The 14,327-nt window shown below is 41.3% G+C and overlaps 1 protein-coding gene across 1 annotated transcript in view; it reads left to right on the top strand.

Annotated features, from left to right (window-relative positions):
- Positions 1 to 14,327, top strand: part of GRIN2A (glutamate ionotropic receptor NMDA type subunit 2A) — a 387,714-nt gene that overhangs the window by 277,638 nt on the left and 95,749 nt on the right. The window contains exons 6-8 of the mRNA XM_082360749.1: positions 6,359 to 6,564; positions 12,475 to 12,643; positions 12,757 to 12,910. Coding sequence (XP_082216875.1) covers positions 6,359 to 6,564; positions 12,475 to 12,643; positions 12,757 to 12,910 — 529 coding nt within the window. The remainder of the gene's footprint in view (positions 1 to 6,358; positions 6,565 to 12,474; positions 12,644 to 12,756; positions 12,911 to 14,327) is intronic.

The following is a 14,327-nucleotide window of genomic DNA, read 5'->3' as shown; positions in this document are numbered from 1 at the left end:
TATAATACAGGGCAAACTGAGCCCTTAATCCCCACCCCCGTACAGTTACACAGTCGGTCTCTAAGTTGTATTGATTCCACCACTTTGGGATCCTGTGAGTTCATGCCCCCTCCCCATGCGGCCCTATGCCAGACTCATCCAGATTAATGCAGCTGCCTCCTGACCCATCACTCTGCCTTCAGAATCTTTTAGGCACAAACCCTTTCTCTGCACTGCACTGGGAAGAAGTGTCCTAATACGTCAGACTGATTGTATCCCTCCTCTGATTACAAATCTTCAATAATCCCCATCCCCATCCCTCTACACAAGTCCATTGCCCAACGAACAAAGATAGAACTCCGGAGCAAGCCACGCACCAACTCTGCTGGTCAGTTCCTTTAGAAGCATCTTTGGTTTCCTTGCCGAGCAGGAAGCTCTCTGCTCCAGTAGTATCCTGTGCGCACCCCAGCATGGCAGTTACCGCATTTATTATCTCATGTTATCTCATGGCCAGTGTGCTTTAACTCCTCTTCTCTAACCAGACTGGAAAGTCTGAGCACTGGGACCAGCCTGCACTGTTCACAATTGTACCCCAGAGCCTCCTGCAGTGCCTGGCACAGTGTAAAGCCCTGGATGCATGTATATTGAGCTCATGAATGAACAAGCGAGAGAATTCAAGGGAAAAAGAGAATGCTCAAAACCGCATTCCAGCTGGAGTATTAAGCTGCAGGGGAGAGACGGTATTTGAGCTGTGCCTGGAAAGAATGGGTAGGATTTCAGTCAGTGGAGATGAGAAGGAGAGGAATTTCACGTAGAAGTAGTGCAGGCAAAGGCGGGGAAACGGGTGTCATTCAGGGTGTGTGTGGTGAGAGTGAAAAGTGTATGCGTCATGGTGGCTTAGTATTGTGCGTGTGTGTAGAGGTGTGAGTGTAGGTGTGTGTTAGGCATGTGTGTATGTGTAGTTGTACGTGTGTGGAGGTGAGTGTATGTATGTGTGTATTGTGAATTCAGGTAGGTATGAGTGTAGCTGTGTGTTTATGTATAGATGTATAAATATATGATACATATATGTGTGCATGTGTACGGGTTTGAATCCACTTATATGTGGATTTTTTTCAGTAGTAAATACTGCAGTACTACATGATCCCCCATGGGTTGAGTCTGCAGATATGGAGGAACCATGGTTATGGAGGACCAACTATATCTTATACACGAATTTTTGACTGCACGAAGGGTCAGTGCTCCTAAACCCCACGTTGCTCAAGGGTTAACTGTATACACATATGCATATACATATATACGTACACACATGTGTGAGTATGTGTAGGTGTAAGCGTATGTGTGTTTGAAGGTGTAGATGTATATGTTTTAGTGTGAGGGTGTGTATAGGGTGTACAAAAGAGAAATCAAAAAAGGGATAGAAAGAGAGAGAGGAGAGAGTGTTTTGAGGTTGATGGGACCTATACTGTAGGGTCCATTAATGTAAGAGGAGTCTGATTGGTTCTGTGAGCAGTATGAGTCATGGAAGGATTTGAGTAGAGGTGGATCTATGATCTTGGTGTTTAGATATACGCTTTTAGGGAGTGGCTTGGGAGAGAACAGTTGTGAGGTGATTTTAACTGTCTTTTGTAAGCATTTCATGAATAGATCAAATACGATCAAGCACTCATACCTCTTTGAAAGGAGAGTCACAAGCATCTATTAACCTCGTTTCTTCCAGCCTCTTGCAGCCTCTGTGACATCGCTATGGATTTAACCAGACCTTAAGGGATGAATATTAACTTATGACAGTTTCTGGAGATGAAATTATCTTTGCTCTGAGAAAATATTGGCTGAACGTTTTGATAAGTAATCACTGCGCTGTCACAAAACACTTCCTAGGAGCTGAAGAGGAATTCGCTTTCTAAAAGCGCAGCATTTAAATTTTATTAATAAGAACAGATAAAAAAATCATTGCAAAGTTAATTTCCCCTTTCTACATTTCTTTTAACAAAATCACTTTTCTCCATTAGCGGTCAATTATTTTTCTTTGTTCTCAAAACTTCAGTTTATTTGCTGAAAACATTTAAAGGTTTATCACCAAAATTCAGTGTATTTTGAAGGTAAAGATTTTTTTTCTTCTCCCACACAGCCTAGTTGGGGGAATTTGGGACTGTTTTCAAGTCCAAAATTCATGATAGAGATAAAAATCATCTGCCCACACCTTCTTCTTGTGTATAGGGTGTTTATAAGAATTAAAATAGTGCTAAGAATAGTGCCTAATAATCTCTGGACCTAGAGATTATCGTACTAAATGAAGTCAAGTCAGACAGAGAAAGACAGATATAGGATGTCACTTATATGTGGAATCTAAAAAAAAAAGATACAAATGAACTTATTTACAAGACAGAAATAGACTCATAGACATAGAAAAGAAATTTATGGTTACCCAAAGGGAAAGAGAGGGAGGGATAAATTAGGAGTTTGGGATTAGCAGATACAAACCACTGTCATCTAATGTTACATACTCTGCTAAGTGTGGTGTGTTCATTCATTCCATCAATACCTATCCAGCTGTGCCAGGCCCTGAGTTAGAAGCTGTGGGCATAGAAACCAACTAATATACATATATATTAATATATATAATATAATATATATATATATATATATATATATATATATATATATATATATATCCCTGCTAGGCTGAGGAATCACAATCTAATGAGTGAAACATATACACAAACACATAGGTTGTTGAGGTATAATATTGTTAAGCAAATGAAAATTAGGTATTTAAATCAAATCAAGGATTTGTGAATGAAATGTTATGATGTCTGAGATTTCCTTCAGTATAATATGGGAGGAGTGGTTGGGAGTATAAATGAAACAAGATTGGCCATGAGTTAGTCATTAATGAAGCTAGATAATGGGAAAATGGAGATACATTCTAGTATTTTACTTTTGTATGAGTTAACATTTTTCCATAATAAAAAAAGAAAAAAGAAGAATGGAGGGGGCAAGAAGCTTCCACTTTTGGGCAAGTTATATATGGACCCATGTTCATGATGATTTCTTCATTTCTTTTTCCATTCTGGATAACGGACTAGATTAACTCTTAACGGCAAATTTCAACTCCTTAACTGGACCTGCAAGGCTTTGCATCCTCTGGCCCCTGCCAGCCTGCAGGGCTCTTCCTTCCTCTGTTCCCTCTATCCCCTCATCCACTCATCTTGGATTTCCAGTCTCAGCTTAAGTGCCACCTCTTGGGGAAGACTTCTGTGATTTCTTTCCCCCTTTTTCCAGTCTTAGACCCGCATTTTATTTCTTCCTCCCAGTTTGTATGATGTATATTTTTATGTGGTTATTTGACTCATGTTTGTCTTCCCAATTAGCGTAAAAATTCCTTGCAAGTAAAAATTGTGCTGCTTGCACTACAGTACCCTTAGTGCCTAGCACAGTGCTTGGCACCTGGTAGCCACTCAGTAAATATTTATGGAGTAAACGAATCTCTATTAAGCCTGTCTACAGACTCCAGACTCAGTTATAGTGCTTTGTAAATAGGAACATAGGAGGGGAAAGCGAAGGATGTCTGTTTCTCCCCTATCTGGTATATAAAATCCTGGAGTTGAGATTTTTGGCATTTGGAACAGGAGCCTGTCAGCCTCAGAGAAGGAGGTAAGAGCTCTCAGGATCTAGGGCAATGTTTACACAGAAGCTTCAGCTCCTAATCAAGTTTTCCCACCCACCACTTGCTTCCACCCTCCTTGGCTGACCCATGGGTGCTTACTTAGACGTGTTGGGAAGGGAGAGAGGAACTTAGAGGAGATTTAGGAAATTATTGCACTCTGGGAACTCATAAACCTTTGCAGCCTCTCTCTCCATGAGTCAGCCTTGGGCTGGAACCTTTGCCTGCCTCCCATGGTGTAGGGTATGTGACATGGTCAGTGACATCACCAAAGATTCTGCTGGCTAAACGGGCTTTGCCTCTATTTATGTTACCTTAGGACTTGAGGAGCTGTCTCCGCAAGGAAGAAAGGGTCTTGGAGCAATAACATGATTACTGCAGATCAATTAATAGAAACACTAGTGGGAAAGCACCTTTGGATTCACATAGTTCCATGGTATAGCTCTGGATCCACCACTTACTAGCTGTGCAAGTTTGGGCAGTTTACATAATCTCTCTGTTCTTCAGTTTGCTGAACTGTGATGCTGGAATAATAATCCTTACCACATGGAATTTGTAAGATTAAACTAAGTGGTAATATTGGCACATTTCCTGACTACACAGACATGCTCAAAAGTGACATTGTTATAAGTATAGTATCAAATGCTGTGGTGGAGATGGGAGCAAAGTTCTCTATTACCAGGGAAGACAGGAATGCTTTTACAGATTAGGTGATATTTGAGCTATATCTTAAATGCTACCTACAATAATAAAATAATAGCAGCTGCCATGTATGTTACATGTTAAGTTCTGTGCTCAATGCTTCAAGGACATTTTTGGCTCATTCAAATCTCACTACAGTTCTGAAAGCATATCCTGTTGCAATCCACATTTTACAGATAGAGAAAGCAAAGCTCAGAGAAGTTAAGCAACTTTCCCAAGGCTGCTCAGCTAATGGGTGAAGCCAGGATTAGCACTTAGTTCTGTGTGACTCCAAAAGCCATTGTCGTCTTACCCACTGAACTGCCCAGGCTCTTTTGAAGGCTATGTTTGAGTTTTCTAAGGGAGATGAAAAAGAAAGAGATGGGTATAACATGTTCCAAAAGGAAGAGTTTGGATATCTCTTTATCTATTTGCATGTTTATTATTATTGGCTTGGTCTTTGTCCGGCAGCCGACTGATGGTTACAACAAGGCAGGAATCATTCTGTTTTATCCCTCATTGTTCCTGGGCTGGTGTCAGCACGCACATAGCTGGTGTTCAATAAATCTATGTTGAACGAATTAAGAATTTGATGGGCTCCACATTCTCTCCAGCCTGTGTTACATCACAGCATGAGGAGATGAACGTGTTTGCTTGACCAAATTACTCTACTGCCCTTCCTAACTTAAAAAGGAAGGTATCAGTGAAGCTGGACAGTTTTGTAATTGGCCACACGGCATGTTTCTCTACAAGCAGCAAACATTTTCCAGTCCGAATGATGATGTCATCTTCCAGAGCACTGATTGCCTTCTCTCCCGCCACCTATCACCTCTCCTGGTGTCCAGCGTGTCTGAATTCTCTTTAAGGGCCTGAGATTCATTTCTGGTGACACTTACATTACAGGAGGAGAGGTGAGTCGGTCACATCAACACAGACAAGGCTGGACTTGGCACTTAGGTCTTCAGAGGTATTTTCCTTGAGGTTTGTGTTACAAATAAAGCGCTGACCTGTGGTGTCGAGCAATCGCACGTGGGAGCAGGAGGAGGAAGCAGAAAGTGCAATGCTGGGGGCAGCTTTCTCCCCGTGTGTACGCGAAGAGTGCCAATAAGCTGTCAAATAAAATTAAGGTTCAAAACATACAGCCTTCAATTTGATTTCACTGAGATGCCGACAGCTGCTCAGAGGGAACACAATCGATTCTGTTTCGACAGGTCTTGATGTACAGTAAGCAGTAAAAGTCTCCACTCTGTGCTGAATTAATAAAAACTCACCTGAATTTCAACTTAAACAGAACCATGTCTGAGCTTGAAGGGAGCGTCTCGTCTGCTCGCCCGCTCTCCACCCCCCCCCGTGTTTGTCTCTCCCGCCAGCCCTCCCTCTTTTCTGCTCTTGTTCTTCATCTTCCTCTCCCCTTGCCTCTTTTTCTCTTTCTTAGCACTTTTTAAATCTCTCTCCCTCTCACTGACTCTCTTCTATACTTAAAAGGGAGAGTTTGGAGTCCTTACTACGTGCTGGGCACTGCCCTGTATGCTTTTCTCGAATTGCCTTCTTTAATTCCTCCGACATCCTTATAAAGTAGGTGGAACTGTGTCTATTTACAGATGAGAAAACAGATGTTCATGGTGATTAAAAGCCTGCCTGGGGCTGTACAGCTAGTAAGTGGCAGATGTGGGGATTCAAGCCTAGACCTCTGATTCTAAAAGTCCTTGCTCTTTTCATGACATTAGTGGTCCTGAGCTCTGGCAGAACATCACACTCACTTGGGGATCTCCAACGGCATCAGTGCTTAGGCACCACCCCCATATTTATTAGTCTGGGGAGAGTCCAGGGCATGGGAGCTGCCCAGTATTCTGCTTTCCCTTTGTCCCCATCTTTCTTAGCATATAAACAGAAGTGTACACTGAGGTAGGTAGCAGAAAAGCCCTGAAGGTGATGGGGTTCCTCTCCCATACCTCTTACGGGGGAGGACTCACCTTTCTGGAAGCCAGTGGTGCAGGAAAGCACAGGTGTGTCTTTCTCTTTATACTGCAGGTGGGCAAGTGGGAGAACCAGACCCTGAGCCTGAGGCACGCCGTGTGGCCCAGGTACAAGTCCTTTTCGGACTGTGAGCCAGACGACAACCATCTGAGCATCGTCACACTGGAGGAGGCCCCCTTTGTCATCGTGGAAGACATAGACCCGCTGACTGAGACGTGTGTGAGGAACACTGTGCCGTGTCGGAAGTTCATCAAAATCAAGTGAGTCCAGGGATGCTGTCGGTTGAATGTGCCCAATCCTTTACAACAATAGCCTGTATCACTGATGACAGTGGTATCTCTACAATAATAATAGAATGTAGTATAAAATATACTCTATTATAATAGGTGCGTATAAAAATAGATTTTTTAAAAGACCTGGAACTACACCAGGTGGTTTGCATTCATTTGATTCCAACAACGGCAATACGAGGTGCATGGTTTTGCCCATTTTAAACATGATAAAAACTGAGTTATGAGAAGATTAAGAAGCACGTTCAAAGCCACTCAGCTAGTAGATGGAAGAGGCAGAACTCAAACACTTGTCCATCTGACTCCACCACCATATTCTTAACCAGTATGGTGAATCAACCCTCCCCTTCAATCTTTCCTAGAATAATTATTTCTTTTGTATTTTTCTGGTTACTCCCTCCCCCAAACCATATCTACCACTTCCTTCCACCTCTTTTCTATTTCCAAGATCCAAACTTTTCAGAATTTTCAAAGCTTCTCTCCATTTCGGGGTCAGCATCCACCTTACAAGTGACTTTCTGATGTGCTTAAGGTGGAGCTGATCTCCTGGGGATCTCCTAGATCACCAGCAATAAACCAGCATTGCATCTAAGTCATTTCCTCTTTTATTACTATTGAAGAGGAACTGACATTTTTTATCAGATCCCCTGGTGAAGGGTTCTCCCTAATCTATAAACCCTTTGGAGAGACATAAAGCTTCATGGCCAAGTCCAAGGCCCTGAATTTTGTCTTTGTAATGCAAACATAAACACAAATACCACCCTTGTGGAGGATTCACAAAAGGAAAAAGCCTACCGTTGGATAGAAATCTTTTTTTTTTCCTGAGTATTTTCTGATTGCCTCCTTTCACCTGGACAATTCTTGCTTGCCCTTTAAGTCTTAAGCACTCCCTCCCCAAGCTAGGTTAGCTCTCCCTACTTCCACAGTACCCTGGCTGTGTCTCTATGTCTTAATCCGTTCAGGCTGCTATAACAAATTACCACGAGTGGGTGGCTTAAACAACAGACATTTATTCCTCACAGTTCTGGAGGCTGCGAAGTCCACGATCAAGGTGCTGGCAGATCTGGTGTCTGATGGAGACCCTCTGGTTTGCAGACGGCTGTCTTCTCCTCACCTGGTAGAGAGCAGAGGGAGAGGAAGCAAGCTGTCCTGCTTCTTCTTATAAGGGCACTACTTCCATTTAGGAGGGTTCCACCCTCATGACCTAATTACCTCTCCAAATACCATCACACTGGGGATTAGGGTTTCAACATATGAATTTGAGGGGAACATAAACATTCAGTCCATAGCACTTTCTAGCTATCTTTCTCACTTGTTTTTATGGCTTACAGTTTGTCTGTATTTCCCCCAGAGTATTATCTGCCTAAATATAGGGAACGTGGCTTATTAATCTTTGTGTCCTCAGGGACAAGCACAGAATATGACACCCCAATGTTGATGACACTTGAACGGAGGGTGAATGGATACTTTTCCTCCCACGTTCCAAATTCCAACCTAAGTTCTTATTATACAAGATGCAAATCCCCATGGCTCAGTGCTTTGGATAAAGATAATTTTTTAAGAATATGATTGCTAAATGTATTATGAAGGTGCATTTTGGTTTGGAGAAATTTTTGTATCAATAAGCAGCATTTTTGGAGTTGAAATTCTGATGGATTATTCAGTAAATAATCATCAGCTTTTTTGGAGTCATCAGCCTCTTTGGGGTTGAAATTCTGAATAGATTAGTCAATAAATAAATACACATGAAGCATAGTTTCTGTGTTAGTCACAGTGCTGGGCATGGGGGGGTGCATCAATGAACCGGGAAGGATCTTGCAGTCAAGGGGTGCACACGGTTAAAAAACTACTCAACCAATAAGGGAACAGGGCAGCTCCACATTAGGATAAATCCTGTGAAGGATCTGAATAAGATGGTGTGATAAGGGAGTCACTTGAGGTATGTGGGGCTCCTGCAGCTCACACAGGTAAGATTTAAGGTGACATGTAAAAGAGGAAAAGGAGCCAAACATGTGAAGAACTGGGGAAGAGCCACCCAGCTAGAGGAGCAGGTGCAAAGGCCCTGAGGGAGGAAAGAGATTGGCGAGTTTGGGAAACAGAAGGAAACCTAGTGCAGTACTTGGAAGTGATGAGCTGGGGGAATGACAGAAGGGGTAATGTGGGAAAGTTGTCAAAGGAGGTTTTGACTTGGGTGGGTGTTCTTTGAGCAGAACTTGGTCAGATGAAGAAAGCAGAGTGGCTGGCACAAAGCAAAGAGTATAACCCCACTGGGGCACCTCCTTTATGATATCTTCTCTGATTCAATAGGGCCAATCAAGTAGGGCATCTTATGCTTCACACTCAGTCATTGGAGATTAAAGTCTTTAAAATCCGAAGACTTGGAGCTGAAAACAATAGATCACCAAGTCCTGAGTCACAATGGTCTGGAGGAAATGAACCTCCAAATAAATTACTGTCTTTAAAAGAATTGACTTTTCAACTGAAGAATAGAAACAGATTAACAAGTTCAAATTCACGATTTGGGTTCCTGTGGGAGGGGGTGGCTTGCAATTTTCCTTTTCCCACTTGGTGACATGAGAATCGTACTGTGCTTCTAGGTGAAATTAAAGTCTTTGATTTACCTGAAAGCAATAGAAAATTACTAGGATCCAGTAATCCCAACATTAACACAGATTAGATCAACTGCATTTCCTAAAGGTAACATCTTTGAGGCAGGCTGATTGGTTCCAAAAAGGATTCCTGTTGGACAACATGATTGTGTTTGTTTTCTTGGTGATATTCTTTCAGGGAAAACCCTTTGTCTCTCACTTCTGGTAAATGGTGGGGTCTTGAGGCCACACATCAGTCTTCTAAAAAATCAGGTAGTAGGAAATGAGCTGAGAAATCAGACTTTTCTTCTAACCTGTTAGTTGAGTGTTAAGACGTGAAGAGAAAATTGAGGAAAAATTACCTGTTTTGATATGTAGGGATAAATGGCTATACTGCCAGTTGATCCCCTAAACTGTCAAATCGTTGGTGAAAAGAGAGGAAATATATTTTTAAGCACCTATGTGAGAGGTGCTTTAGATACCTTATTTAATATTTCCAACTATCCTGCAAGGTAAGTATCAGCCTTCTCAATGCACGAATAAGTAAACTAAGGTCTGTGAATGAAGAGACCCATCCGAGTTTCCATGCTTGTCAAGGGCAGTCCCAGGATTTGAAAGCAGCTCTGTCTGACTCGCAAGGCACATCCACTGGCCACACTGGGAAATTATAGAGCCAGAGAATTGATGATTTATTGGATCCCTTTCCCCATATTTGTTTTTATGAGTCTCCCTTTCTTTTGGGTGATGGTGGAGAGCAGAGAGATTACATTGGCACCATTTCTCAGATGCCTGGGTAGTTGTCATACCCCGTCCTCCACACACACACGCACACACACACGCACACACACACACACACAAGGTTTGTGATAACAACCAACAGAAGTTCCCAGTATGGTCTGTGTTTCCATAATGCCCATGATAAATTCAACTAGTTCACTTTCTTCTTGTCTTTTTCATCCTGTGTCCCCAGCGTCTAAATCCATGTCTTACACAGAGTAGCTGCTCAGTGGGTGCTTGTTGGGTGAAAATGCATCAATGACAACTGGTTAACCAGAATACACCTAGTATTAGGGGACATGGGGGGAATAATTAACTCATAAACTGGCTGAGGTTCCAGTGAGCACGTCAAAGAAGCAGATAGGTCACTATATGGCTATGACCCTGAATCTTAAACCTGGGGTATTTGTTAACTCCTTTCCACACTCTCCCAGGAATCTTGACCAGGTGAAGGAAGAGGCTGTAATAGAAGAAGGGAAGGAGCAGACAGTGAAATAGCTGCAAATGGAAAGAGGTGGTAAAGAGGCATCGATGCATGGCCTATGGTGGCCAAAAAGAAAAAGAGAGACTTTGATTTGGGCACATTTTTCAAAGAGCCACAGATACCAAGAAGAAAATCATATTTGGACATGCCATTAATTTAATGTACTTAGGACATATTTCTATCATGTTTATGGCAGTTGTAACTCCACCTTGACCCTTTCTGCTCTGGGAAACTGGTGGAGAGAGGGAAGGTCCCTACTTCCTGTTGTACTACAGAGTTAAGTCCACCAGTCATCATCTGTAAATGCATGCGGATGTGGCCTTCCACAGCCCCCTAGACTGAGGGCAGCAGAGTCTGAGCAGGTTGTCCAGCTGCCAGGCTGGAGAGTGAAGTCTCCGTCGTGGTCCTGGCTGGCAGATGCAGGTTGGTTGAGCAGAGCTCAGAGACAGGATAGGAGAGAGCAATGGTGAAGACAGTGATTCAGGATAGGTGATCTGTGGTCCTGAGATAAAGAAAGCATGAAAAAAGGTATCATTCTGCAACCTACTTCCATTACTCAAAGTTATATTGTCAAATCTATCCATATTCTTGGATATAGATATATATCAATGGTGCTTAATGTGTGTTTGTGTTTATCCAATTATATATGTAGTATATACTCACTGCAGATAATTTTGGGGGAAATAAACCTAAAAATATGAAAAAGATAAAAAACCATTTCTTACCATTCAAAAATAGCTATGCTTCATATTTCATTGCTTTTCCATCCAGATACTTCATAAGCTCATCTGTTTTTATATAGCTATGACTACTCTGTATGTATCACTATGTAACCTACTTTTATCATAAGATATGGAAATGTAAGTATTTTCCTATTATCCTGTAAGATTTCCATAAATATAATTTTAGTGCTTAGATAACAATTCAGTATGTAGATGTGTCAACAATGGAATATTGAGGCAGCACATGTCCTATGAAATACGTGACTCAGTATCTGAACATGGTACTAATGGATGCCCCAGGGCAAGGTGGAACCAAGTGCATTGCCCAGAGAGGTCTTGATCTTCCTGTAGCAGTTGTTTAAATAGTTTTTGTTATCACTTGGGAAGACCCCTGTTTCCTTCCCTTTAAAAAGAATTTCTGGTTTTTCTGAGTGTCCTTTGAGTATGACTTTGTCAAGTAAATAAAGCAAAGTGGCTGGCACAAAGCAACGAATGTAACCTTGGTAGATTATGATAGGTTTTAAGACAGCAATGCCCTCTGTATTTTAATAGGGGTTTTTCCTGATCAAGGACATTGCTATTTAATAGTGTCACCTTTTACACTTCCTCCATGTAGGTAGGGAGGGAAAATGTTATGAATGAGCCTTCATTTGCAAGATGACTCGATCAAGAGACATTAAGTCCACAGACTCAGGCACAGAGTAGACCCCAGGTCTCCTGATTTTTAGCTGATAATTCTTAGTTTTCCTCAGCAAGGAGAGTATCTTTCCTAAGTAAGTAAGGCATCCTTTCTTCTTCCCTTTGGTTGCCAACCTCTATTTTCAGTGAAAGGATAAAGCAAAACTCTCCTTGCTCTGAGAATTTCACATCTTCCTCTCCTCCATTTTCCAATAAGTTTTTATAATTCAGTTTAGATTAGATGACTAAACTCAGATCTAAAGAGGTTGTATGTGTTATAAGCTTTAAAAAAATAAGAGGTAGTAACTCTCATCTGCATAATGGGGATGTGAATACTATCTAATTTAGAAAAATGTTGTGAAGATTAATCCAACAATTAGTATAAAGCATTTATCACAGTGCATAGCAAATAGTAATTACTCAAGAAATGTTACCTGTTGTCATGATTACTGTCATAATTAAGAACACTTTCTACTTTTGCTGTCATAAACTCACTGAATGTCCTTGTAAAAGCCGCTTCCACATTTGGGGCCTCAGTTTCCCATGTGAAAAATAATAGAAGAGTGTAGATAATGACTATGAACACATTTTCCAGTACTAATACTCTACCATCTTGGGATTTTCTCTACAGCAATTCAACCAATGAGGGCATGAATGTTAAAAAATGCTGCAAGGGGTTCTGCATTGATATCCTAAAGAAGCTTTCGAGAACAGTGAAGTTTACCTATGACCTTTACCTGGTGACTAATGGGAAGCATGGCAAGAAAGTTAACAATGTGTGGAATGGAATGATTGGTGAGGTAAGTTATCTTTTCATCCCAGGGGCCCTCATTCAGACTTAGGGCCCAAGGTCCTCAGGGATGGTGGGAAGGATAAGTAAAGGGACGGTTCTTTTTTTTTGCCTTGTGTCCAGGTGGTGTATCAACGGGCAGTCATGGCAGTTGGCTCACTCACCATCAACGAGGAACGTTCTGAAGTGGTGGACTTCTCTGTGCCCTTTGTGGAGACGGGAATCAGTGTCATGGTTTCAAGAAGCAATGGCACTGTATCACCTTCTGCTTTTCTAGGTATGTGAACTTCGCAGTCACTACTGCTTTCCTACGAGGAATTATAGGTATTTTGTCTTGTTTGCTCGAAAGACAGGACCAGATAGGACCTAGTTCAGTTCCAGGTAACCACGTCAGCATATTGAAAGCATGTTGCATTTGAATTACCCCAATTTTCCCCCAGTTAACATCTTTCATTTATCTTTAACTTGGAAATAGCTGCTAAAAATACAATCACATATTCAGATACCGCCCTTGGTAGTGTAGAATATAGATTAGTAGATACATTGCTTAGAGCCTTGAAAGCATTTAAAAAATAAACCTGTCTGTCCACAGTTAATTTAAATCCGCTCATAAACTTTTATTTAGCAGCCGCGTACCCATCCTCCGTCCCTCACTAGAATGACAGTCATTTATTTACTGGATGTAAGAGTAAAAATAATGATGACTGTGCAGTGATTTATACCAGTACTCTGATAAACAAAACAGAAGCAGTCTGAAGAGGATACACTGTTTTAAAATTAATGGAATCATATTTTAAATGTGACTATCCTTTAAGCTGAATGGTTTATAAGAGAAGAAATTCTTCTTACTCTCCTTTTAACTGTTTCCTAGATTTATGTTTTTACACAAAAGGTTTTTATTTTTTAAAGCCAGGTAGTTCTGTTTTTTTCTATCATCTGATTTTCTTGAGCACCTATGCATTAGGTAGCTTGGCTGGTGTAGCTGAAACTGCCTGGAACATAGCCAAGCATTTTTCATTTTTTCTTTAAAGGAAGTCATTGTATTGAGCGTTTTGTCATCATAAATAGTTTTTGATAGTGACTGTCTTGAAGATCATGGGATTCAGATTAACTTCCCCTTGGCATTCCCATGTCAGTGGGTTTGTCCCAAACTGGGAAGGTTAAGACAAACATTGACCCCTAGAAGGAAACTGCAGGAGAGAGTGAAAACAGTTAGATTAGTGTCAACTGAATTTCTTACATTTTTCCAAAGACAAAAAAACTTTATTTATTAGAGAACTAAAACTGCAGACTAGGGCCCATCTGTGGATGCCAGCTCCAAGCCCATAGCCTTACTCTTCCACTGTCTTCATTTATATGTGGTGTTAGCATCCAGTGAAGCGTTCTATGCTTCATTCTCATGAGTGAAATGTTGACTAACAGGATTTTGGATACCGCCTTACTCACAGAGACGTGTGGATGTACTGTTTTCATTTTCGATAATCCATTTAAGCTGTTGAAATGCTTACGACTCACTGGATTTGATTTTGCACTCGTTTCAATTTTTGTAACCTTTGTTGGAGTAACGTGGACCTTGACAAAGACACACCTCACTATGTTCCTTCTGTGCCTGTGTCTGATATGGATAATGATGCCCATATCTTCATAAGGGAGCCTCACTGGATCACGAAAAATACTGCTTACTGATATTGACA

This window comes from Balaenoptera borealis (genome assembly GCF_965194805.1).
Source record: "Balaenoptera borealis genome assembly, chromosome: 16".
Lineage (NCBI taxonomy): Eukaryota > Metazoa > Chordata > Mammalia > Artiodactyla > Balaenopteridae > Balaenoptera > Balaenoptera borealis.
This window is presented reverse-complemented; position numbering and strand designations above follow the sequence as displayed.